At 54.8% G+C, this 25,180-nt stretch overlaps 1 protein-coding gene across 4 annotated transcripts in view; it reads left to right on the top strand.

The window, feature by feature from the left end:
• The window catches only part of AP1B1 (adaptor related protein complex 1 subunit beta 1), a 55,142-nt gene that overhangs the window by 26,981 nt on the left and 2,981 nt on the right, over positions 1-25,180 (top strand). For 2 of the 4 annotated variants that reach the window (XM_007461168.1, XM_007461171.1), the window contains 16 exons: positions 1,351-1,486; positions 2,257-2,502; positions 3,729-3,919; positions 4,731-4,952; positions 7,475-7,595; positions 7,953-8,048; positions 9,062-9,177; positions 9,521-9,686; positions 14,937-15,035; positions 15,510-15,769; positions 16,385-16,586; positions 17,393-17,413; positions 18,014-18,157; positions 22,672-22,817; positions 24,106-24,235; positions 24,537-24,621. In XM_007461168.1, coding sequence (XP_007461230.1) covers positions 1,351-1,486; positions 2,257-2,502; positions 3,729-3,919; positions 4,731-4,952; positions 7,475-7,595; positions 7,953-8,048; positions 9,062-9,177; positions 9,521-9,686; positions 14,937-15,035; positions 15,510-15,769; positions 16,385-16,586; positions 17,393-17,413; positions 18,014-18,157; positions 22,672-22,817; positions 24,106-24,235; positions 24,537-24,621 — 2,381 coding nt within the window. Of the gene's footprint in view, positions 1-1,350; positions 1,487-2,256; positions 2,503-3,728; positions 3,920-4,730; positions 4,953-7,474; positions 7,596-7,952; positions 8,049-9,061; positions 9,178-9,520; positions 9,687-14,936; positions 15,036-15,509; positions 15,770-16,384; positions 16,587-17,071; positions 17,108-17,392; positions 17,414-18,013; positions 18,158-22,671; positions 22,818-24,105; positions 24,236-24,536; positions 24,622-25,180 lie in introns of all 4 variants that reach the window. The other 2 variants (XM_007461170.1, XM_007461169.1) reach the window with 2 other exon arrangements.

Genomic DNA, 25,180 nt, shown 5'->3' with positions numbered 1-25,180 from the left:
AGCAGGAACCTACAGCTCCAGACTTCTCCATGTATTTCCCTGTCCCATTGCCATGCTCATCAAGGGGCCTCCTGACAGCGCACAGTAGAAACAGTTCTGCAGAGAAACCTGCTGAGGACACAGCGGCAAAGGAATCAGGCGTCTGCTGGAAAACTGGGCCTCCTTCCAAGACAGATTATTCCCAGGACAAAGCTGCTTTCCTTCAACTAGAACACCCCTGTCACAGAGGAGGCACCCCTGTCATCTCAAATGAGCTTGTTTTGCTGATGTGACAGGCCCAAAAGAGCAAGTCAGGCCTCTCAGCTCCCCCCTTTCCTGGTTCATCATCTTCCAAGTTGATGCATCAGCTTCAGCACTGACTGGACTCTCCTGCCTGTCGGGGCTCAGGAAATTCACTTTGACCTCTTAAGTCTGTGTTACTGGGTCCTCACCCATAAAATCACGAAAATTGAGAAGGGGGGTGATAGATAGTTCCAGAGACAGAAAATTGACCACTAACCATTATTTCACATGTCAAGGGGCCTGTGACCCTGGGACTGTGGGGTACCATGTTGGGAAGGGTTCTGCCCAGTATAACAGTGGTCCTGAGCACGGGCTGTGGACTCAGACCTGGTGCCTTAGGCAGTTGTGTGATATTTGTGAACCTCAGTATTCTCTTCCATAAAGTGGGGATAATCCACTGACTTCTCAGGGCTGTTAAACGAGATCATTATGTAAAGCCCCTAGCACCAAGCCTGGTGTGTAGCGCGTGCTCTGTACACATGGGCTGGTTCTTAGTGGGTGCCTTGTAGTGACTGCAGCCCAGCCTACCCCTGCTCCCTTAAGCCCTCTGCAACCAGCAGCCCAATATAAGTGGCCATGTCAAGTATCAGAGAAGGAAAAACAATCGTTTTCATTTCTGTAGCACCTCCTAGATGTCAAGGACTAGATACCTTAAGTATGTTGTCTCTTTCAATTATCAGAAGGGCCCTGTGAAATGGGGTTTTGTTATATCTTTCTTGCAAATGAGGAAACTGAAACTGGGGATAAAAGAATTTTCCCAACTTGATTCAGCCAGCAAGAGGCAGAGCTGGGTTTGAGCCAGGTCAGATGGGCTCTAGAGCTCATGTTTGAACCCTGTGTAAAGAACAGAGGACTTCTTTGCTTTTAAAATCACCCTTTGGAATTCCATTTCTACCAACAGATGTTCACGGTAATGGAGCTATTGCCCTGCCTTTTACTAAGAAGTCCTGTTACGTTTTCCTTCCCTCCTTCCCACTCACCCTCCTCCCCAGCCCCCATTAGCTGCCTGAAAAGTCTTCCTTTTCTTTTTTTCACCTTTCCCACATTGACGCTACTTTGACCTGCCAGTGCCCTCTTCCCCGACGTGGTGAACTGTATGCAGACGGACAACCTGGAGCTGAAAAAGCTGGTGTACCTGTACTTGATGAACTATGCCAAGAGTCAGCCTGACATGGCCATCATGGCCGTCAACACCTTTGTGAAGGTAAGTAGAAGCTTGGTGTGGGGCTAGGTGCTCACTGCTCCATCTCCCCTCAGTCTCCCGGGGTGGGGTGCTACAGCCCTGGGTAGAAACACGGAGGATCCTTTCCAGGCCATCTAACTCCCAGCCTGGGGGCCTCTTCCTCCAGCAGAGGGCTCCCGTTGTCTCCAGAAAATCTGATGCTACAGACCCTGCTAACTCATTCCGTGTGAGGTCGCCCCAGGCCTTTCGATCCCCGTGTGCCCTGGGGTGAGCCATGGCCCTGTGTCATTTGCCAGCTGAGGATGCAGCATGTGTCTGAGGGCTTCCATATTGCCCTTCTAGACTTCGCTCCTTTCTGCATGTTCTGTCCTCCAGATTGAGGAGAAACAGGGACTTGCATTGTCAGCTCTGTGCACCTTTAAAACCTTAGCTCCCCAGCCCTGTCCATGCTTAGATGTGGGCGAGTGAGGGTTCTGTGGCCCAGTGGGAAGATTGAGGGTTGTGGTGCTGGGTGGACGCGGCTTGAATTGTGGCTCTGCTCTGTGACCGGGTGAGCTCCCGACCTTCCTGAGGGCCTTAGCTCCCTCACCTGTGAAATGGGAGCAGTATTGTGTGTCTGCTGTGAGGATCAGAGGGAACAGTGCAAAGCCTGGTATCTGACAGATGCTACGTGCTAAACACACGGCACTTACTTTTGGTGCTGTTGGCCGCAGTCGGTGGGAGATCCCACAGCAGCTGTCTAATGTTGCTCAGCTCGCCCCTGCCCTCGGCCATTGGCTGGTTTCCCTCAGGACTGTGAGGACCCCAACCCCCTGATCCGGGCCCTGGCTGTGCGGACCATGGGCTGCATCCGCGTTGACAAGATCACAGAGTACCTATGCGAGCCACTCCGGAAGTGCCTGAAGGACGAGGACCCATATGTGCGCAAGACGGCGGCCGTGTGCGTGGCCAAGCTCCATGACATCAATGCCCAGCTGGTAGAGGACCAGGGCTTCCTGGATACCCTTAAAGACCTCATCTCTGACTCTAACCCCATGGTAAGTCTCTGCCACCCACTCTGCCACCTCCACCACCTCCAGCGTTGCTTGGGAAGACCTCTGCTTGACCCTCCACCAGGCAGCCCCAGTTCTTGGAAGTCAGAGCCCTGCGGGGTGGGCTAGCTGTCTTCCTACCCGCAGTGGTTTGGGCACCATCTTTGGAGTGAGCTAGACCTGGATTCCCTTCTCTGCACAGCCCTCTTCTCTAAGGAGCTGTGTGACCTCAGGCATCCTACCTAACCTTCCAGAGTCCTCTTTTCTTCATTAGTAAGATGGATCTAATTCTGCATGACTGCTGTGGGTGTTGGGAGGCTTAAGCCATTAAGGTAGTAATGTGCCTGGCATAGCCTGGCACAGCCTGGCACACAGTGGGTGTGCACCCAAGACTAGTACCCTCCTTCCCCTTCCAGTCACTGTCATTGTCACCGTCCTCTCACCAAGACTGTCAGAGAGCTCTGAATGTGAGGTACTCCTCCCTTTCCCCACTTCTTTGCAGGGTTGTAGAGAATCACCCTTGAAGTAGTGTAGCCTGGAGGACAGGGCACCAGAAAGCAGCTGGGAGGGGAGCTGGTCTCCTCACGGCTGGTGATGGCAGCAGTTTGGAGAACAGTTCGGTAGGGCCATGCTTAAAATGAAATATACAACCCACCCGACCCAGACGTCTCATTCTGTGTCCCTCTGAAACACTGATCACATGCGGGTGCCGAGTGGCCAGTACGACGATGGCCGTGGGAGCACTGCTTGGTTACGGGAAAGTTGAAAACCACGCAGAACACACATAAAAACAGCTGCTCTGGTGGAAATGGGTTGCAGCCCCAGAGCTTCACCTGGCAACCCCTCTGTGCTCCAGCCCCTGAGGGGCTCTGCAGGAGGAACCTTCTAGCTCTGAGAAGCACAGTTGTCGGCTCCCACAGTGAGCTGCTGTAGCTGGTAGAGCGGGACTGCGTGTTAGGTAGCAGGGAGCGCTATCTGTTGCAGGAACTTGGAGCTAGAGCTTTCCTGTTTTGTGTTTTTCTTTATTGGCAGGTGCACTGAATTTAGTTTCAACTTACAGAGGAGTCAGTAGGGTGCGTGCTTGGAGTGGGTCTCGGTGCTCCAGACCCTGCCCTTCAGGTCATATTCCTTTCAGGATGTTTGAGCTCTGACTGGCCAACATCATTAGCCTCACTGCCTCCCTGGCCTGAGAGCAGCATCCCAGCCTCTGCCCCTTCTACCCTCTCAACCAGGTGGTGGCAAACGCAGTGGCTGCCCTCTCGGAGATCGCCGAATCTCACCCCAGCAGCAACCTGCTCGACCTGAACCCACAGTCCATTAACAAGCTGCTGACAGCCCTGAACGAGTGCACCGAGTGGGGCCAGATCTTCATCCTGGACTGCCTGGCCAACTACACACCCAAGGACGACCGGGAGGCCCAGAGGTAAGAGGCTGCCCTTGCTTGCCAGCCTCGCCAGGCCCTGGGGTGGGAGGCTCCAACCATGAACTGGCCCCAGGCCTCTGGGGGGCTTCTTTCCAGGCCTTGCCCCACAGACCATCCTCAGACACAGAGCCAGCAGGTTGACAGTGGTGTTGCTTCAGGCAGTCAGCTCACTTCTCACTGAGGGCACAGAACAGAAGCCAGGGCCTGACCTGGGAGCCGACAGAGAGATCTTTGTCACTGCGGGCTGAGGAAAGAGGTGGACAGCATGAGAGCCACCACTCGTTGAATTCTTACTGGGTGCCTGGGGCTCTGCTGGGTGCTTCCTACGCATTAGATAATCTTTAAAGAAACTCTGTGAAGGCAGCCCCATCACTGGCCCCGTTTTACAGGTAGGGAAACTCTGGCTTAGGGAGGTGGAAGAAATCACCTAGGTCACCCAGCTGGGTATCCCCTGACTCTTGGTCCTAACCAACGTGGTATCCTGCCCCTTTTGAATGCCCTCACAACAGAACAGCATGAGTTGACATTCATCCAGTGTTTACTGACTGCCAGGCACTTGTGCTCAGTGCTGTACATGCATTGTCTCATTTAAGCCACCAGCAACCGTGTGAAGTTGGCATCATCATCTCCATTTTTTTAGATGAGGAAACTTGAGGCTCAGAGTGGTTTTAACCTGCTTGGGGTCAGTTAGCAGGAAACAGAACCAGGAGCTAGGTCTTCCTCCTACAGAAGACATGCTATCTTGATAACTAAAAACAGGGTGTTCCCCTTGCTTGTCTCTCCTATTTGTCCCCCTCGGAATGGACCGCAGCATCTGTGAGCGGGTCACCCCCAGGCTCTCCCACGCCAACTCCGCTGTAGTGTTGTCTGCTGTGAAGGTGCTGATGAAGTTCATGGAGATGTTGTCCAAGGACCTGGACTACTACGGCACGCTGCTCAAGAAGCTGGCCCCGCCCCTGGTCACACTGCTGTCGGCCGAGCCAGAGCTGCAGTACGTGGCCCTGCGAAACATCAACCTCATCGTGCAGAAAAGGTACTGGGACCACCACATATGGGTAGTGTGTGCCCTGGGGGGGATCTCCTGCTGGGAACAGGGGCTCTGAAGGGAAAGTGACCTGTCACTGTGCAGGATGTCTCAACAGCTTAACCCAGGGTTTCTGAGCCATCGGCATCTTTGTCCCACAGGGGACATTTGACAATGTCTGGAGACATTTTTGGTTGTCACAGTGGGGGCTGCTACTGTCATCTAGTGGGTGGAAGCCAGGGATGCTGCTCAACATCCTACAGTACACAGGACAGCTCTGCCCCCCCATAGAACTGTCCACACCAAAAAGTCTGTAGTGCTGAGGTTGGGAAACCTCGGCTTACCCTAACCAGGTAGCATGCCGGATAAAGGCTAGCGTGCACTTCTTAACCATGGAGAGTGGATGGTCCACAGTCCACACAGCCTTCCTGAAACAGGCTGTAAGATCGTGTGTGTGTGCGCACACTCATTTTTTCTGGGTAAGAGTCCATAGCTCTAGAGGCTGGACGACTCCAAGATGAGGCACCATGGATTTTGCATTAGCCTCAGGGCAACTCAGAATGCTGAGCAGCCAGTTTCAGTCCACCCAGTAGGAATGACCACAGTAGTGAGCCACTGCTTAAGGGAAGGCACCTGTCACCGGGGTGGGTTGGGCTAAAAAACAAGGACCAATCCAGTAAGGGTGCCGGGCAGCTCCGTGGAGTGGGGCCAGACTCTGCAGTTCTACTTCCAGCCTCTTTGGTCAAATGGCTGGATCAGCAACTAACTCAAAAGCAGAACAAGGGCCTCTTGTGGACAGGGAGCATGTGTGGAAGACCACACATGCTCCCTGTCTTTATAGCTTCAGTCTGGTTCTTAGTACACACATGGGGGCCCAGAAAAATCAGTGGAATTCAGACATTTGCAAAGGTTTGGGAGGTAAATTGGGGCAAGCTTTCTGAGTGCCTGAACAAAGGGATGAGACTAGGGATTCACAGTTGCAGTGTGGGGTTTAGTGAGGTGTTGTGACCTGTGGATCCCAATCAGCAGGAGGGGCTCCCTGTGCTATATTTAACAAGGCAAACCTCCTAAGAAGTTGACCCTGTTGCTGAGGCACTACCAGGCCCAGACCCAACATGCTGTTGGGCAGCTTGTGCCGAGTCCTGATGGCAGAAATCACAACTTCTGCCGCCCAGCTCAGGATCCTGCCTCGCTTTGCCAGGACCTCCCCGCAGCCTGCTCAGCAACACTGAGGACCACCCTGGGCAGGGTCCCTCCTTTCTCTTTGCTGGGTCTTCTCGCCTCTTCACCGTCTGTCCTCATTCCTTTTTGTTCCTGCTCTCTTTTCTGGGAAGTGTGCGGGAATAGGAGTCAGGTAGGGGAGGTGACTCTCATCTTGCTCCCGCCCTTATTAGCACTAGATGTGTGACCTAGGGCAGGCCCCTCCCCCCTCAGGTGTCCTCAGCTAAGAAAAATGAGGTGGGTGGTGCCGGTGAGGGAGGAGCAATGACACTGGTGACAGTTCCTGCCTAGCAAGTGCCTTCTCTGAGGCAGATACAGATCATGCTAGATGCTTTGCATCTACCTCTCATGACAGCCCTGTTATGTAGGTCTCTGTGTCGGGATCCCCAGGACCACACCACCCACACAAAAACACACACACACACACACACACACACACACACACACACACACACACACACACACACACTTAGAGATTCACTAGAAGGACTCACAGGAGACAGCATATCATTGTTTTCATAGCTGAGGTTTATCATCGACCTAGTAGGGCTGCACAGCTGGATCATGAGGGAGAAAGACAGGTGGAGTCTGGAGGAATCCTCGTGCAGGCTTCCCATGGGGGGTCACACAGAGCATGTTCCTCCCCCAGCGACAGTGCAGCAGCATGTGTGTAATGTTTCTCCCCAGGGCTGCCTGTTTGAGACTTAGCACCCTGGGGTTTTTTTGGGGGAAACGAGTCATAAAGGCACCCTCTGCCTCACACCTACCAAAATTCCAGGCTCCTAGAAGGAAAGCAGGTGTTCAGCAAAAACCATGTTGTTTATACAAACAGTCAAGGCACAGTTAACCACCTTTATCATTTAGGGAATGGTGAGAGCACTCCCAAAAGCTGAATTCCCAGATGCCAGGCCTTTCTAAGACTGGCAACTCGGGCCTGCAAAGGTAATGCTTCTGACACAGAACGCTTCCTATTTCGTGAGTGAGGAAATGGGCCTGAGGTCACCAGCTAGGATTGGAACTGAGGCCTGACTCCCAAGCCTGTTGCCTGATGCCTGTGGCCTCTTGAATGTGAACTATTTCTTGCTCATATTCCCTCTTCCCTTCCTGGAATGTGGCTGGACACACAGGGGCCGGTCAGAACCTTGGTTGGCAGGTCCTGTGCCCAGGAGCATGCAGCCATGGGGGCGACTGCTTTCATGGATGTCAGTTTCCATGTCCGACCCCAGAAATGTCCCAGCAAATGTGGAAGGGTTTTCTCACAGGGCATGTGACTTGCTCTTTGCTCTTCGGGCAACCTTGCCCACCACCAGGCCTGAGATCCTGAAGCACGAGATGAAGGTGTTCTTTGTGAAGTACAATGACCCCATCTACGTGAAGCTGGAGAAGCTGGACATCATGATCCGCCTGGCCTCCCAGGCCAACATCGCCCAGGTCAGCAGAGAGTGGTGCCCAGCGCACCAGGCTCTGTGAGCAAGCTCTCCACAAATGTTAACTGATACTTTTGTGATTAAAGAGTTTGTTCTCTCTGTTATTACTTCACATCCATTGAAGTGATAGTTAGGTGGATATGTTAGCTAGATCAACCAAACTAAGGATTGTCCATCCCTGCCAACTAGTCCTTCCTGTTTTCCTCTTGGGGCACCTGACAGCTCTCTCCCTCCCTTGGAACTTCCACCTCGAACAGGAGGCAGAATCGCACCCTTCTAGGGGTGTGTGCATACCCACAGCCCAGGGGTGTTCCAGGAGGTTGCCCTGCCAGATCCCCCCAACTGCACCTTTGGGCCACAGGTGTTGGCGGAGTTGAAAGAGTACGCGACAGAGGTGGATGTGGACTTTGTACGGAAGGCTGTGCGAGCCATTGGCCGTTGCGCCATCAAGGTGGAGGTGAGGCTCTGAGACTCTGTCCTTGGCGGGGGGAAGGAGGAAAGGAAAGGAAGCTGAAACCAGGAAACCAGTCTGATTCCAGCAGAATCTGCCAGCTGCTCATGGTCCAGGAAGGCCTGAGGGTCACAACTGGAGCCCCCAAGGTACCCACGGTACAGATTTGGTTGGGCTCCTTCTCATCTGTAATCTCCCTTGGGCCTCTGAGTTGCTGCAGATGAAATTAGCCCGTCATTGTCAGGGGTCTCCTGCAGCATTAGCTAAGACAGTGTGGCAGCCCAAGCTGGTGGTGGCCCTGGTAGACTTAGCTCTCACTTTGTGGAGCTTTGGGGCAGGGGCTCTGCCTATTGGACGTTTTGGCAGATATCATGATTCAGCTGTCCATGTGCCCTTATCTTCAGATTCCCAAGGGTCATTCAGACCCCTGTGTCCTGGCACTTCATCCCTCCCATTCTTTGCCTCTGGAGAGGTTCCTTGATCACTGATCTGACTCTCCTTAAATGGGTCTCCTGGAGGCTAGGGGATCTGGGACAGCTGGTCACTTCAGCCCAGCCCCTTGAGACGTTTTCCATTTGGCACCCGTGATGGCAGTCTGAGAAATCTCTCCCATAGAGCCTAGTGCAGCGTGTTGGAGTAGAGGGGTGTGGGGAGGGCTGGTCCAAGCAGAGACCTCCTAAATGCTTTTGGTCACGGGAGCCCATTTTGTGGAACAAGTAGAAGTGAAACCCTGCTCTCAGGGCTTGGCCTAGAAGAGCTCCAAAGACCCTCCCTTCTCTCAGAAGCTCTACTGGCCTTCTCCTCAGTCTAATTCTATCTCCCTGTGTCCCTGCCATCCCAGGACCATCATTTTGTACTCATTCTCCCACCTGTTACCTGCAAAGAGGGTTCTCCTGTTTTCCTGCTGTGAAAAGGATGGTGGGCAAGGTGTGACTGAGCCCTTGACCAAGGCATGTTGGTCAGAAGTTCTGCTGGAAGTGGGTGCAAGGCCTTGCCCACACTCTCCTCTTCCCACACAGCAATCTGCCGAGCGCTGCGTGAGCACACTGCTCGATCTCATCCAGACCAAGGTCAACTACGTGGTCCAGGAAGCCATCGTGGTCATCAAGGACATCTTCCGCAAGTACCCCAACAAGTACGTGGCTGCCCCCCCGCCCCATGAGGGTGTTGTGGCTCTGCCGGGGACGGGCTGGTGGGGAGGAAAAGCAAGGAGGAGCCTCTCCCTCTTCCTTATTTTTCTGCCGTAAACAGCATTCTCAAACCCTTTATTTTTTTCTTATTTCTCCTGAGCCGCCCCTGCTCTGCTCCCCAGGCCCAAATAAGAACTGAAATGTAAAGGATAAAACTCAAATCCTGTTACTTGCCAGCCTCTCGGGCTCTTGTGGGACAGCTGCCCGTCTCTGTTGGCCCTCCCGGGCCTCCCCTGGGTGGCCCGGGCTCCCTCAGTGCTCACGTGCCAGCCGTGCCCTGGTCTCCAGGTATGAGAGTGTGATCGCCACGCTGTGTGAGAACCTGGACTCCCTGGACGAGCCTGAGGCCCGGGCCGCCATGATCTGGATTGTGGGCGAGTACGCCGAGCGGATAGACAACGCAGATGAGCTGCTCGAGAGCTTCCTAGAGGGCTTCCATGACGAGAGCACCCAGGTGAGATGTTGGGTAGCCGACTTGGGCATGGTTGGCAGCTCAGCACCTGCGGTCCCTCCTGCCCTGAAACCCTCCTCTCAGCCAGGAGGCCTCCGGGCCCTGCCCCTCCTAAAACTGCACTGACGGTGCGGACAGACACAGGAGTGCCGTATGGGTGACAGGTGTGGCCCCTTTCCTCCCACACTGCGGTACCTAAGGGGGCCATGTGAGGATACTCTGTGGTGGTGGATATTGAAGACTGCAAAAGTTTCTGGTTTTGTTTTAATTTTGTATTTATGTTTGGATAGGTAGTACATTGACTTGGTTCAAAATTGAAAAGACACAAAAGGAAATATAGTGAAAATTCTGTTTCCTACCACTTTCCTGGTCACAAGTTCTCCTGGAGAACACCATGTTAGTTATTGGTTTCTGGCGGGTACTTCCAGAGAGAGAGTTTAGGAACACACCAGCCAGTTCCTCTACAGAGACATGAATAGTCAATTTTCATCGTTGGTGGTACTTACATTCCATAAAGTCAAACACTGATTTAGTAAGTGCTAAACCATTGCTCCCAGGAGAAATATAGAGTTGGGTTCCTACAAACCCCAGTCACAGCATTTTTATCAGCTGGTCAAGGTAAAAATTGTTTTATGTGTGTCTCTGTTTAGAGACACCTTATTTATTAATATATTACTGTTGATTCATTAGCATTGAACTCATAGCCAGCAGCGTTGTAACTCACGCCTGAACGAAGCTCATCTAACACATGTATTTTCTCTAAAAGGCACATCACAGCCTTCTTGCGCCTAGGAACACCAGATAGTGCTTTAGCACTACACTGGGGATGGGGTGGAGGCATTTTAAACAGCAAAATCACCAACAAAAAGCACGAAAATGTGAAAGACATGGCACTAAGTAGACTGTGAAGAAGTCACTTGTTTACAATATGAGAGTTGAGACAGACGGCAGAGCACCGCCTCACTCGACCTCAGCTGGGAATGTGTACTTCAGGCAACTCGAATTTTTCACTGCTGTGCATGTCTGTGAATGACCGTGAAAATGCCACAAGCACTGATTTCAGGGTCACCAGTACATTTTAGCAAGCAGACAGATTTGCAGATGTGTCCTCTGTGAATAATGAGGATCAACTATATATATATATTTCCTTCTCACTTTTTAAAAAAAATTATTTATTTATTTTTGGCTGTGTTGGGTCTTCACTGCTGTGCACGGGCTTTCTCTAGTTGCGGCGAGCAGGGGCTACTATTTGTTGCGGCGCGCAGGCTTCTCATTGCAGTGGCTTCTCTTGTTGCGGAGCACGGGCTCTAGGCACACGGGATTCAGTAGTTGTGCTACACAGGCTCAGTAGTTGTGGCTTGCGGGCTCTAGAGCACAGGCTCAGTAGTTGTGGCACACGGGCTTAGTTGCTCCGTGGCATGTGGGATCTTCCTGGAGCAGGGCTGGAACCCGTGTCCCCTGCATTGGCAGGCGGATTCTTAACCACGGCGCCACCAGGAAAGTCCCCTCACTTATTTTTAAATACTGATAGTAAACTGTACAAATTGAAACTGATCAGTACCTTTCATTTTTCCCTTAAAAATACATTGGAAGGCCATGCCATTATTAATTATTAATTTATGCCATTATTAATTTATTAATTTACAGTTTCAGAGGAGTCCTTCATGCAGAAGGACCATGTCTGTTTGACCAGCCTCCCCTGATGGATATTTATGTGTCCAGCCTTCTGCTCTTTTAAACAATACTGCTGTGAATAACCTGTGGAAAGCACATCTGCATGTGCAGCTGGAGGGTGAATTCTTAGAAGCACGATGCTAGGTAGAAGGGCCCGTGCATTGCAGGTTCAGGTTGCTGTAGCAGATTTCCCTTGGTGTGGAGATTGTTCTGGTTTACACTCCTGTCTCAGAGGTGGGAGAGTCCTCTCCTTACCTCCTTTGCCAGCCTAGTGCATGCTCAGACTTTATTTTTGCCTATCTGATTGATAACAAATGGTACCTTGGTATAGTTTTGTTTGCATTTTTGTTTTGAGTGGGGTTGAACATCTGTACCTTTGTATTCCCTCTTACGTGAACTGTCTGCTCATGCACGTGGGGCCTTTAAAATGTCTGTGAGCACAGAAATCTTAGCTGCCCAGCTGGCGCAGTGGAACCCAGTGGGTCAGACTTGGGACCTTGAATCGGAGATACCAGAGTCCAAACCCCTCTTCTGCCCCTTCCTGTCTTGCTGCCTTTATGCTAACCCTTCACCTATCTTTGCCTCAGTTTCCTCATTTACAAAATGAGAGTCATAAGACTTTCCCTCATCCTGTGCTGTGAAAGTTAAATGGGATGCTTTGTGTAATGTCCCTAACACGTGCGCAGCCCCTAAATTAGAAGCACTCATAAATGGTGGTGTCAGTGTTGGTCAGAATTGGTTTAAAAGTACACTTGTCCAGGCAGAAAAGGGGACCTATGGGTTCCTGTAGCTGAGTCCAAGGAGCGTTCTCTCTTCTGCACCCCTGGGTGAAGGTGTGTGGGTGAAGGTGCGTGGGTGGTGGCAGCGGGGCTGTCTCTGCCTTCCTTGGGTGGCATTGCCCTTGAGCAGGCTCCCCACCAGTGAAGCTTGCGAGGTGTCAGTGCTTCCAGGCTATGTCCTTCTCACTTAGCAACCCCATAACTGCCTTCCCCTCAGTGGTTCCAGCAACAGTTCAGGCCTGTTTGCATTACCCTGAGCCAGTCCCTGTCTCCATGGATTGAGAGGGCCAGAGAGAAGGACAGTTCTCTGAGGGAAAGCCAGCGTTTCAAAGCCAGAAGATTGAATGGATGCTGGGTGGGAAAAACAACAGGTGTCTGTCACAAAATAATAATAGTAATTCTCACTGACTCCCACTGCCACCTGCCACGTCCAGCTGGCAGCCTGCCCCAGGGCTGCCTCCACTTCCACCGCACCAGCCTCCCTCCCTTGTCAGAGAAGCAAAGCCCAGTCTGGGCTGGTTTCTGCTCCTGTAGTCAGGTCCTGCCTGCTGGGATGACTGCAGAGGATGCCCTGTGGGGGTGTTTCTTCCTGTGGCTCCTCCCCCATTGTAGGGTCTGGAGCGTTCAACCCGACAAGCCCATTTCCTCATCTCTAGCACAGGGTTCCTGCAAAGCTCATTGGATGTTGTGTGTAAACTGCCCGCTCCAGTGCTCAGCAAACAGTAGTTGGGTGGTGGTGGTGTTTTAATTAGGTGGCCTGTTTCCTTTGCCTCCTGGGTTCACAGCACAGTTCAGAGCTTTTATAAGAATACTTAATGCTTTGCAGTTTGGGAACTTATTTATTTTTGGCTGCATTGGGTCTTCGTTGCTCCGCGGGCTTTCTCTAAGTTGCAGTGAACAGGGGCTTCTTATTACGGTGGCTTCTCTTGTTGCAGACCACGGGCTCGTAGTTGTGGCACACGGGCTTAGTTGCTCTGCGGCATGTGGGATCTTCCCGGACCAGGGCTCAAACCTGTGTCCCCTGCATTGACAGGCAGATTCTTAACCACTGCGTCACCAGGGAAGTCCTAGGAACTTACTTTAGATTGTCTCTTTGAGCCCCCTCGTCCTGGCTCCTAAGCCTCTCCAGCCGTGGACAGGGAGCACTGCATCTGGCCTGTCTGAGGGCAGGGGCAGCAGTATCTTGGCAGGGGGACTGCCCTGACCTGCAGGCTAACGGGAGCCTCAGTGTGTGTGGGGGGAGACGAGGTAGGGAGCTGAGGCGGCCCTGTTCCCAGGCAGCACTGCAGACCCGACAGTGATGAATGAGCGCTGGCAGCCAGCTGCCCGGGATTGAGGAGAACTTGGTAAAGAGTCCCTGTGTGGCAGTTTTGGTGACGTTGACGATGATGACAGCTGTTGTGCATTGAGCAGAGGACACAGTTCTTTCCGTTTGTTGTCTCATTGACTCTTCCCATCAACTCTGTGAGGTGTTGCCTCCATTTTATAGATGAGGAAACAGACTCAGAAGTTAAATGGCTCGTCCAGGGTCACCAGCTGGGAAGTGGTAGAATCAGAGTTCAAATGAGGTGTGATCTAACTCTAGCTCCAAGTAAGCTGCCACAGATTGGTCTTCAGAGCTCACAAGAACCCCCTGAGGTAGGCCATACATCTCCCTCAACGACTGAGGGTAAGTGGCTTTCTCTAGGGCTACCCAGCCAGCGACTCGAGCCAGGTCTGGAAGCCAGTCCCCGAGCCGCCTCCTGCCTTGGGCACAGCTAGCCTGCTCCTCTGCCATTGGCCCATGTGTCACCAAATTGCAGGGACTCTGGATGCTTAGTCCCAGAAACAGACTGCATCCCCTCAATCCTGCATACCAGGGCAGCTAAGCCATTTGTTTTTGTAAGTGCCCTCCTGCCGGACAGGCCCAGGAGGTGCAGCCAGCCCCATTGCCACCCTTCTGCCACAGGCCTGTCCCTAGCACAGTCTGGGGAGCCTCAGGCTGTCCTCTTGTCCCGGGACTGACAAAATGCGATGGGGCTAAGGAAGGGCTATGCACAGAATTGTTCTTTCAGAGGTGTGTTTTTAGTCAGCAGGTTTTTCTTAAGTGCCCGTTACACACCAGGCACTAGAATGAGCAATAGCCAGGGATGCAGCAGTGACAGACACGATCCCTGACCTCAAGGGGATCTCTCCATAGGGCGGCCCAGTGGCTGGAAAGCATCTCCAGTACTGTGGGGTGGCGCCAGTGAGGGGGACAGGAGGCTACAGAAGTGGGGAGGGGGCACAGGAGGTACGTTCAGGTGAAGACAGTGGCAGGTGAGAGGTGGGGCTGGTGGGTGGGGCAGGAATGGTTCCCGCCCTCTGGTGGAAGCACAGTTCCTCACAACAGGCTGTGGGCCCTGCTGCCCCAGTCTGCTGGGCATCCCTGGCACCTGTTCCACTTGTTGGCAGATGGTCTTTAATAAGCATACCAGGCACATGTGTTGCCTCCGTAAGCTGCAAGCTCCTGAAGGCTGTGAGGCCTGGAGCCCTGATGGGTTTCTGGGACCCTAGCACTGGGCAGCAGCCCCCACCTGCCTGGGGTTGCCAGATAGCACTGTGGCCAGCTCCTTCCTGAGCGGTCGGGCGAAGGTCCAGGCTTCTCAGCACTACCTCTCCCCTGCTGGACTTGGCCTGTTTGCATGGCCAACCCCAAACCCCGGAAAGCTGTTCTCAGCCTTTGAACATCGTTTTATCTCTCTGAGGTCCTCACCTGGTTTCCTACTGTCCCCACAAGAAGCTTACACTCCTTCCTCGCCGCCTCTCTGTCTTCCTGCAGGTCCAGCTGCAGCTGCTGACAGCCATCGTGAAACTCTTTCTGAAGAAGCCTACAGAGACTCAGGAGCTAGTGCAGCAGGTCCTCAGCTTGGCCACTCAGGTGGGTGCGCAGCCTCCCTGCTGTGCCCAGCACAGCCCTTGTTCCACGGAGGGAGCTTCAGTCCAAGGAGCCAGACCTGGGTGGTCCTGCCCCTAAAACTGGCACCACTGAGATTTGGTCCCAGAGCATTTCAGGATCCCTGCTCAAGGAGCTCAGTCACAATCAAATAGAGGTGGGGCAGGGGCAGGTGGTGACTTTGAGCCAGACCGTACATGAGAGAGGAGAGGGAAGTCCCTGAGAACCGGGAGGGCAGACAGTGGAGGAGGCAGGGAACGGAGGCAAGAGCAGGCTGGGGGGAAACCGGGGGGCTGGGCCACATCTATTCAGGCAGTTTACGGGTGTGCTCCCGCCAGCGCTCAGGTTGCCATCATCAGTTGCCCTGTGATCCCACCCATGTCGTGGGACTACAGATGGGGCTCCCCCTTCCCCTAACCTGGTTGCTCCGAGTTTCACTGGCTTCTCATCACCTCGCAGGACTCAGACAACCCGGACCTGAGAGACCGCGGCTACATCTACTGGCGCCTGCTCTCCACAGACCCCGTGGCTGCCAAGGAGGTGGTGCTGGCGGAGAAGCCGCTCATCTCGGAGGAGACAGACCTCATCGAGCCCACGCTGCTGGACGAGCTCATCTGCTACATCGGCACCCTGGCCTCCGTCTATCACAAGCCGCCCAACGCCTTTGTGGAGGGGGGCCGGGGCGTCGTGCACAAGAGCCTGCCACCCCGCACCGCCTCGTGAGTACCGGGGGCCACTCACTGGCCTGAGCCTCCCCATCTGCTTCCTCGGTTCAGTAGCACAAGCACTTAGGCCTGAGTCTGAGCAAAATTACGATTCTAGCAACTTTTCAGTGAATGCTTACTACATACCAGGTATTGACTCGGTGACAACAGCTCTGAGAGATGTCCCCTCTTAAGAGATGGGGACAAGAGGCATAGAGAGCTTGAGTGCCTGGTGCAGCATCCCAGGCAGCAGAGCTGGGCTCAGACTGGATTCTGCCTGACTCCAGAACCCCGTTCCTCTCGCCTTCCTGCTCTGTGGCTCCCAGGGTTGTTGGCCTGGTTGTCCAGTCCTCTGGGGACCAGCACCCGCTCTTCTCTTTAGAGTGGGCTGAGTGAGCGGAATACAGATGGCCCTCCCTTCCCTCAGCCCATGAAGCTGGATCTCTCGGAGAGCCAACATGATGGATCAGGCGTCAGAAGGGAGAGGAAGGGGGGATATAGACAGGCTTCTGGAACAGTGAGGAGACCCAGGTGCCTCTCCTGAGAGTGGATCCTGGAGACTGGGGGCTGTGGCCTTCCTGAGATAGCCTGATCCCCCACCCTGCTGAGCCTCTTTCCCTGTCCTGGCAGGAGTGAGAGCACAGAGAGCCCGGAGACGGCCCCTGCTGGAGCGCCCCCTGGCGAGCAGCTGGATGTCATCCCCACCCAGGGCGACCTGCTGGGTGACCTTCTCAACCTGGACCTCGGCCCTCCGGTGAGTGGCCCACCCCTGGCCACCTCCTCGGTGCAGATGGGAGCTGTGGACCTTCTCGGCAGCGGCCTCGACAGCCTGGTATGTCCTGGGGCCCCCTCTGGATGAGGTTGATAGTGATCTTTGGAGGACCGATCGTCGAACGCCCTCTCTGCCAGACGCCAACCAAGGGCTTCAGGCACATTTGCCTGCGAAGGTGATCATGTAGCTCCTTACACATCGGTGAGAGACTGAGGCTTAAAGAGGTCAGGTGACCTTCCTTCCAAAGAGAACACAGCTGCTAAGTGGCAGACACAGGATTTAGCCCCTTGCCGGGCTGCTGAACTCCAAGAGACCTGGGGCAGTGTAGGGCCTGTCCTAGCCCCTTCCCCTGAGTCTGGCACCTCGGCCCTCTAAGGCTGGAGGAGCCATACCGGCATCCACTTACCCCACATGCTGCACTGGTTGGGGGTAGCAGCCCAGCAGGCCTGAGAGGGGCCCATGAGAGGTCAGGGACAGTCCCTCCTCCCCTGTGAAAGGGAGTGGTAAGACTGGCCTGGGTGTTTCCCTGGGATTTCTTCAGGCAGCTGGTAGAGCTGGGTGGAGGGGGCAGTGGGGCCCTTGTCACTTGGCTATGCCTGGCTCAAGTCCCCAAGGCCACAGCATAGGAAAGGGTAGGAAGGACGAGGGTGGTCAAGTCAGGCCAGTGGGTCATGCCCTTCATAGAGACAATGTGGGCCCCTCATAGGCCCGGCACAGCTTCACACCAGGCCCCTTTTGGGTGGAGCAGCAATGACTAATTTTCTCCCTCTTTCCCTCTCTTTCTTATCTCTCTGTGTCTTCTTTCCTGGCTTTTCTCTCTGCATGTGGCTGCCTGTTCTCTTCACCCTGCCTGCTTCTGCTTGGAGATGGGGGATGAGCCTGAAGGGGTATGGTTCAACCCTTGTGCCACCAACCCTTCTGCTCCTAGATCGCCCCCCCAGCATCCCAAGGGTCGGATGATGTCAAAGTAGTCCCTCCCTGCTAGCCCTGGCCTGTGTCCAGTGTCCTGGCAGCCTCCACATTGACTGCCCAGCATCCAGCTGCCCTTGGGCCCCCATGTCCATTAATTCCTCAGCCCATCCTCACTACCCTACAATGAAGTTGCCTTGTCATCCTGAGGCTCACCGGCCCTCTCAGTCCCCACAACCCCTCTCTGACATCCTGGGGTGCGTGCTCTCATCTGCTGAGTATAGCCCCCTCACAGCATTGTGTCTCAAGTACCCCTTTATCCATGGGCTGTTAGTTTGTGAGTGTCCCCAGCCCTTTCCCTCAGGGCCTGCGGAGCACGGGAGGGCTGGGCCTCTCCTCTCCACCTACCTCACTCTGTCTTGTTTCTGCAACTTAGAGTTGATGTGATGGCAGCCCTGCAATACCCCCTCCTGGCCTGCCCCCCTGTTTTCTAAAGGGCCAGGTGGCCACACTCATCCTGGGGCCCTGATGTCCCTGCCTTTGATGCCCGCCTTTGACCCATTTCCCTTCCTTTCTAGATCGGGGCCTCCAACTTCGTGTCACCCCCAGCAGCAGCAGTACCAGCCAACCTAGGAGCACCCATGGGCAGTGGCCTGAGTGACCTCTTTGACCTGACCAGTGGCGTGGGCACCTTATCAGGATCATATGTGGCTCCCAAAGCAGTAAGTGCCATGGCTTCTGTTGTGGCAGGACGTGTGGCTCCTTAAGTGGCCCACTGTGTGGGATCGGCCCGGGCTGGCCAGGATGGGCTCCTGGAGCAGCAGTTGGCCAGCACGATGCTGAGGGCAGCAGGGAGCACAGGGAAGGGATGCTAAGTCAGGCGTGGAGGCCTGGGGAAGGCTTCGCAGAGGGTGGTGTTGCTGGAGCTCAAGCCTTCGGATCAAGTCAGAATTAGCAAGGCAAAAATGGGGAGAGGGCTCCAGGCCCAGAGTTGAGGGAGAGCCCACACCTTCCAGAAAACTGGCAAAAGTCCCATCTAGTTGGGTCAGTGGTTCTAAGTGCTGTCCTACCCAATGCTCCTTATTGATAACAGGGGTTTTATAATGCCCCCTCCTTTCATAATAAATGAGATCTGTGGACTGTACATCCTACCTATACATATAACTTCAAAAATGGTAAGATGTTGTCATCACATAAAAGAGACTTAAGGGCTTCCCTGGTGGCTCGGTTGAGAGTCCACCTGCCGATGCAGGGGACACAGGTTAGTGCCCCGGTCTGGGAAGAGCCCACATACCGTGGAGCGGCTGGGCCCGTGAGCCATGGCCGCTGAGCCTGCGCGTCCGGAGCCTGTGCTCCGCAACGGGAGAGGCCACAATAGTGAGAGGCCCGTGTACAGCAAAAGAAAAAAAAAAAAGAGAGAGAGAAACTTAAAAGGAAGAAAGTAAAATGATGTATTTCAGTGTTGTGGAGGCTTGGGCATGCCCGCCCCAGATCTGATCACATTGTTGGGTGCTGGCAGCAGTGCAGAGTCACAGTGACACCACAGCTATAGAGAGTGTTTGTAGCTCACGTGCCATGAGTGATGTGGCCAGAGGTGCCATTAGTTTCTGAAATGGTGACTGACTTCCAGTTAAGTTCCTAACAAAACAAGGAACAGGCTTCCCTTGATTTTCACCATCATTAGTTTCCTGGAAATTTCAGGGCATGTTGAAACCATGCAGAAAATACTCAAGGGCTGCAGGACAGTGGCTCATTGTGAAGACCATTGTCCTCAAGGCAGCATCCCTGACCCCAGCCCACTAAACACAGTGTGTCCCCCCTGCCACCATTGCCTGCCTGGCGGTGCCTCACAATGCCCACTGGGCCACCCAGGGCAGTACCCCTGCCCCCAGACTCCCGCCTAGACCAGAGCTGAGGAGGGAGGAAGCTGGCGAGGTCGGCTGCACCAGCTTTGAGGCTTTGTTCTTGATCCTGGTGCAGCAGGAGATATTGGAAGGTTTTAAGCAGGGATGAAGCAGATTTGCACTTGATAGCAATCCTCTGGCCACCATGTGGAGGCCAGACTGGAAAGGCTAGAGCAGAAGCAAGGAGCCAGTGGGGAGACTGGCAGGAGTTGGCTGATGGCTGCCGGACAGCAAGGCACTTGTAGGGGTGGAAAGGAGGCTGGACTGGAGGCAGGCGTGGCAGGACGTGGCAGGACATGCGGCTGGCAGGGAGGGGGATTCCAGCTGGAACAGTGGGCAAGGGGCAGGGTGAGGGAAGGAGAGCTGAGTTCAGGGTGTGAGAACACGTGGGCCTGGCACTAAGGAGAGCACAATGTGGGCCAGGCTTTCAGCCTCAAGGAAGCTGCCAGAGGGGACAGACGTGGCCTGATCCCTCACAACACTCAGGTCACACACCACGTCTGCTGCTTCATTCCCAGCCAGAGCCGCTCTCTCTTCCGAGGTCCCCTCCCCAAAGCAGGATACAGCAGGGCTTCAGGGGCACAGGGACATCTCCCTCATGACTGGGGAGCTATGAGCCAGCACCTGCCCTGCCCTGCCCACTACACCACAGTGGTGGTGGCCAGAGCCCCCAGCCAGGATTCCTGGCAGGATCTGGGCCTGAGGGACCCCCAGCAGACGGCAAGTCTAGTGCTAGCAGCCACACACTTCCGTGCCAGGTACTGCATGAACATGGCATGGCCACCATCCCACTAAGTCCTCCCAGCAGCCTTATGATGCTGTTATTCCCATTTTTGCAATTGAGAAATCTGAGTGTTTTTTCCTAAGGTCACATAGCTGGTAAGTGACAGAGTCTGGAACTAAATGTAGGGCTGTGGCACCAAAGCCTCTGCCCCCAACCCTTATGCGATCTTTTTGTTTTTCTTTAAAGATTTAATTTCATTTATTTTTGGCTGCATTGGGTCTTCATTGCTGTGCACAGGCTTTCTCTAGTTGTGGTGAGCGGGGGCTACTCTTCGTTGTGGTGTGAGGGCTTCTTTTTGCAGTGGCTTCTCTTGTTGCACAGCAGGGGCTCTAGGTGCGCGGGCTTCAGTAGTTGTGGCTTGCGGGCTCTAGAGCCAGGCTCAGTAGTTGTGGTTCACGGGCTTAGCTGCTCCACAGCATGTGGGATCTTCTCAGACCAGGGCTCGAACCCGTGTCCCCTGCATTGGCAGGCGGATTCTTAACCACTGTGCCACCAGGGAGGTCCCCCTTATGTGATCTTAAAGTGTTTAAGAACCTCATTGTGCCTATCTTAATGTCAGGGGTTGTCAGAATCAGCTGGCCCTCGGGGAGCTTGCCCTCTACATGTGGGTTCATTTTAACAGGTATTATCACTGCTTTGTCTTAGTGGAGAGCCAGATGAGTGTGCCAACTGGAAGGAGAGGTGAGGGGATCCCAGGTTAGGAATAATCAGGGCAGGCTGCCTGGCGGAGGAGTCCTTGCAACATGGGCAGGACTTTCTCCCTCCCGCTACCGTAGTCACAGGCGGGTTCTGGGATGTGGGTGTGCTCTCCCTCCAGAAGCAGTGGCTGTGCGGGCTACATTTTCCTGACAGCGCTGTGACTACCTCGAATAGTTTGTCCTGTGTGCATTCCCTGCTCCTCCCGGTCAAGGGGAATGAGGCTCTCTGTACAAGAACTTGGAGTTCCTCAAGCACTTGGGCCAGTGAAGACTCCATGAACCTACAATGACCAAGAGAGATGAGGTCCCCACCCTCGGCAGTCAGGATGGTGACAGTGCCAGAAAAAGCCAGTTCTGCAAGAACCTGGGAAAGGAAGCCGGGTTCCTTGGAGGGGCAGGGAGCAGGGAAGTCACCGTGGGAGCCCTCTGAGTGCTGTGTGCCAAATCACAGCTCATGAGATTCTGCCCTCACAGATTTGTCTGGGGGAAGCAAAGCATGATCAGAGTTAGCAATTAGGACGGGGTTAGGATGGGGCATGCTTTCCAAGCAGAGGGAACAGTGTGTGTGTGAGGACCAGAGCCCAGGGAGAGCAGGGCACCAGGCCTTGGAGGCCGTGGGCAGTGGAAGCATTGCAGGATTGAGGGGGTTCAAGGGTGCTGTGATCAGATTTGCATTTTAAAAGATGGCTTTGGCTGCTGTGGAAATTGGGGATAGAAGAATTGGGCAGCTATGCGGGTGGCTGCCATCTTACCTGGGGAACTCTGATGGTGGCTCAGACGCAAGCAGTGCCTGTGGAGAGGGGAGAGCAGAGAACGTGGTGGCAGATGGGAGGAGGTGGTGTTGACAGGACCTGAGCTGCATGACCATGGGGGTCATGGGTGGGCTGAGGGCTGGTGCCCAGATGCTCTGGTTCCTGGCGTTGGCGACTTGAGAGACAGTGGGGCGTTCACTGACACAGGGCACCTGGAGAAGCTGGCCTGGGGCGGGGCTGTGAGCTGTCCTGGTGAGAATGGCAACTTGAGAGGCATTTGCGCGTCCACAGGATGGCCCCCACTGGTGTCCCTCACGGGTAGAGCTTTTAATTCATGCTGTTCGCTTAGCAAACGTTCCCTGCATACCAATCTCACACCAGGCTCCGAGCCAAGGATGCAAAGACAGAAAAGCAGAGCCCTCCCCTCGAAGAGCTGTCTGGGGACCAAGAAGACAGTTTATTTGCTAAAACGTCACTGCAGCGGGAGCCTGTAGAAGGAGCCTGGGGGCAGGCTTCCAGGAGGAGGTGGGCTTGAGCTGAGACTCAGATGACAAGGGCAGCCAAGCAAGCAGCAGAAGACCTGCCAGGCGAGGGGTCCTCTTAGTACTGTCCTTGGTCAGGCCAGTTTGTACAATTAAAGGCCAGCCCTGCCTTCTGCGAGGAAGAGCAGGCTGTGACAGCCAGGGAGGCCTCAGGCTCTGGCTGAGGCCCAGAGTGCCCTTGGCTCTCGACTCTCCTTGGCTCGTCAGGAGGCTGGCAGGGCCCGCTTGTCTCATCGCCTTCCTCAGCCCTGCTTCTGAGTCATCCTTCTCTGACCTCCGGAGACTCGGCTCAGCCTTGGGCACACCAAGTTCCTCCCTGCCCTGTGCTGCTCCAGCACGTGGCCACACAGCTCGGGGGTCCTGGGCAGGCTGTGCAGGAGCCTTCCTCCCATCCCACGGTTCACATGGTCATCCCCTGATGGTAAAGGCAGGTGTGATCGATCTGAGAGGCCCCTTTAGGTATAAGGGAAGGGGGGGTGGGGGAAGGACCCTCACGTGGGCTATGGAGTTGGGGACATGGTGAACACCAGCCCCCTTCCCATCGTCTTCCCTGCAGGTCTGGCTCCCAGCTATGAAGGCCAAAGGATTGGAGATCTCAGGCACCTTCACCCGCCAGGTGGGCTCCATCTCCATGGACCTGCAGCTGACCAACAAGGCCTTGCAGGTCATGACCGACTTCGCCATCCAGTTCAACCGCAACAGGTGAGCTCCCTGAGGCCAGCCTGCTGAGAGCCCATGCTGGTGACTGCAGGCAGGCGCTGAGGGCTGTGGGCCTGGAGCCTCTTTCTGGTGTAGGAGGATATTCCTCACAACCACATCTCAGACCAAAACTCTCTAAAACAGTGATTTTTCCCCACAGTAACCTCTTTATGTGGACACCAAAGTATGAGGTGGAGGGGCAGCGCACCTCCCTTTATTTTTGCCTTCCCCCACTGCCCCGGGGGCATTTTACTGACATGATCTCCAGATCTGAGCACCTCCCGTCTCAGGAGTCTCCAAGAAGGAGGATGGGGAGTGGGCTTGCCCGCCAGCCTCCCCCATGTGGCAGGATTAAACCACCAGACAGGGCCTCTGTGAATGGTGGCTGCTCCAGGCTCCTCACCCCTACCAGGTCCCCTGTCAGCGGGGAAGTTCTCCTGTCTGGCACCATCAGGGTCTTCATGGACCAGGCCAGCTAGGCCAGGGCTCTCTGGGGGACCCCAGCAGCCTCTCCTGATGATCCTTCTTCCTGAGTGGCTCTAGTGATGAGCAAACTGAGCCTCTAAGAAGTTGACTGAAGGGGCTGTTTCCTCAGGGAGAGCCTGTGGGCCAGTGGTTTCCGACCCTCTGTCAGACCAGGGAGGGTGGGCAGCTCTGCTGCTTACCCTCAGGGGACCCTAGAGGCCACAGAAACACTCCAGTGTCTCTTACGCTCTTGGGCATCCTCCTGATTTGCTCACATGCTGCTATACCAAGAAGCAGGGCTTTTCTGAATCTCTGTGGCCATCTTATGATCTAGCCAGTGCTGGCCCAGACAGTAAAACCCAGTGTCTCATTTGGGATGGTCACATCCCTCCTGGGAGATGGAGGTTGGTCACTGAGAGTTGGGCAGTCACACAGTTTTCAAATTAAAAGAAGCTTAAAGGCCCCCTGGTTTGTTTTGTTTTGTTGTTTTCTTTCCTCTGGTTTTAAATAGAGCTCCTGAGGGCAGGGCAGGGGCACGCTTACCTGGGCCTGCCCAGCGCCTCACCCAGAGGAGAAAGAGGAACAGAGATGGGCTTCAGGCCTTCAGCTGTCCCAGATTTCTCTTCCTGTTCCTGTGGCCATTGAAGGGTGGGGAGTGGGGGTCAGGAGCTTGTCCTTCAGGCCTCGGTCTGGGCCTGGGATGAGGCCGGCTCACTGGAGAGGCTTCTCGCCAGCCGCTGCCCAGACTCCGGAGCCCCAGGAGCCCACCTGTCCTGTGTCAGCACCTGTTCCCCCGCCACCCCCACGGGGGCTTGTCTCTCCCCAGCTTTGGCCTGGCCCCCGCCGCCCCCCTCCAGGTCCATGCGCCGCTCAGCCCCAACCAGACTGTGGAGATCTCCCTGCCTCTCAACACAGTGGGCTCAGTCATGAAGATGGAGCCTCTGAACAACCTCCAGGTGTGTTCCAGGCAGGGCTTGGCACCCCAGTCCTTACCCACCTGCCCCGGGGAGGAGCCTGGGGGAACCGTCTGGGGCCTGGCTGGTGCTGGCAAAGGGCTGTCTGTGGAATCTTGCTCTTGGACACAGACTGGGGGCAGGGATGGGGAGTGGGGGAGGCCGGTGGGAGGGGGTGTTGGGCATGGCTACTGGGGAAGTCATGAGAGGGAACCTGCTCAGGTGGGCTCACAGGGAGCAGGTACTTCCTGGGGCCTCAGGGTGTCGAGCATCAGGGACTAATTGGGGACCCCCTTGTTCCTAGGTGGCCGTAAAGAACAACATTGACGTCTTCTACTTCAGCACCTTGTACCCACTGCACATCCTCTTTGTGGAGGATGGGAAGATGGGTGAGTCATGAGGGTGCCTCTGGGATCCCTAGAACAGATGGATTGGCTTATACCACGATAGAGTCCATGAGTCACCGGCTCCCCTGCAGAGTCTGGAGTGAGGGTCACAACTTCCGGGGCCCCCAGGGTCTTATCTGGCCAGCTCTGCCCCTCAGTCTTGCCTGCAGCCTCTAGACAGTTGTCGCATGGGCCCCCCGAGGCAGGGAGCCTCGGCCATGTGTCACACCTGATGCCCATCCCCTGTGCCCCAGCTGGAACCCCTGGGAAGACTCATCCTAGCACCCAGAGGACATGGAGCACTTTGCCCACATCATCTCTGTCACATCAGAAGCTCTGTAACACCGCTGTGACTAATGAGCAGGGTGCTCGGCTCCAGAGCAGCAGGAGGTCAGATATGGGTGGTAGTGGGGAGAGCTCTGAGGCCCAGAGGCAGGAACCCTGGGTCTTTTGGGAACAGCACAAGTGGCCACCCTCACAGAGCTCAGGGTTTGCTCAGGGAAGCAGGAGGGGCTGTGGCAGAGCCAGTCCTGTCCTCAGCTGCAAGGTGGCACTGCCCCCC

Source organism: Lipotes vexillifer, unplaced genomic scaffold (genome assembly GCF_000442215.2).
Source record: "Lipotes vexillifer unplaced genomic scaffold, Lipotes_vexillifer_v1.1 scaffold691, whole genome shotgun sequence".
Taxonomy (NCBI): Eukaryota; Metazoa; Chordata; class Mammalia; order Artiodactyla; family Lipotidae; genus Lipotes; species Lipotes vexillifer.
This window is presented reverse-complemented; position numbering and strand designations above follow the sequence as displayed.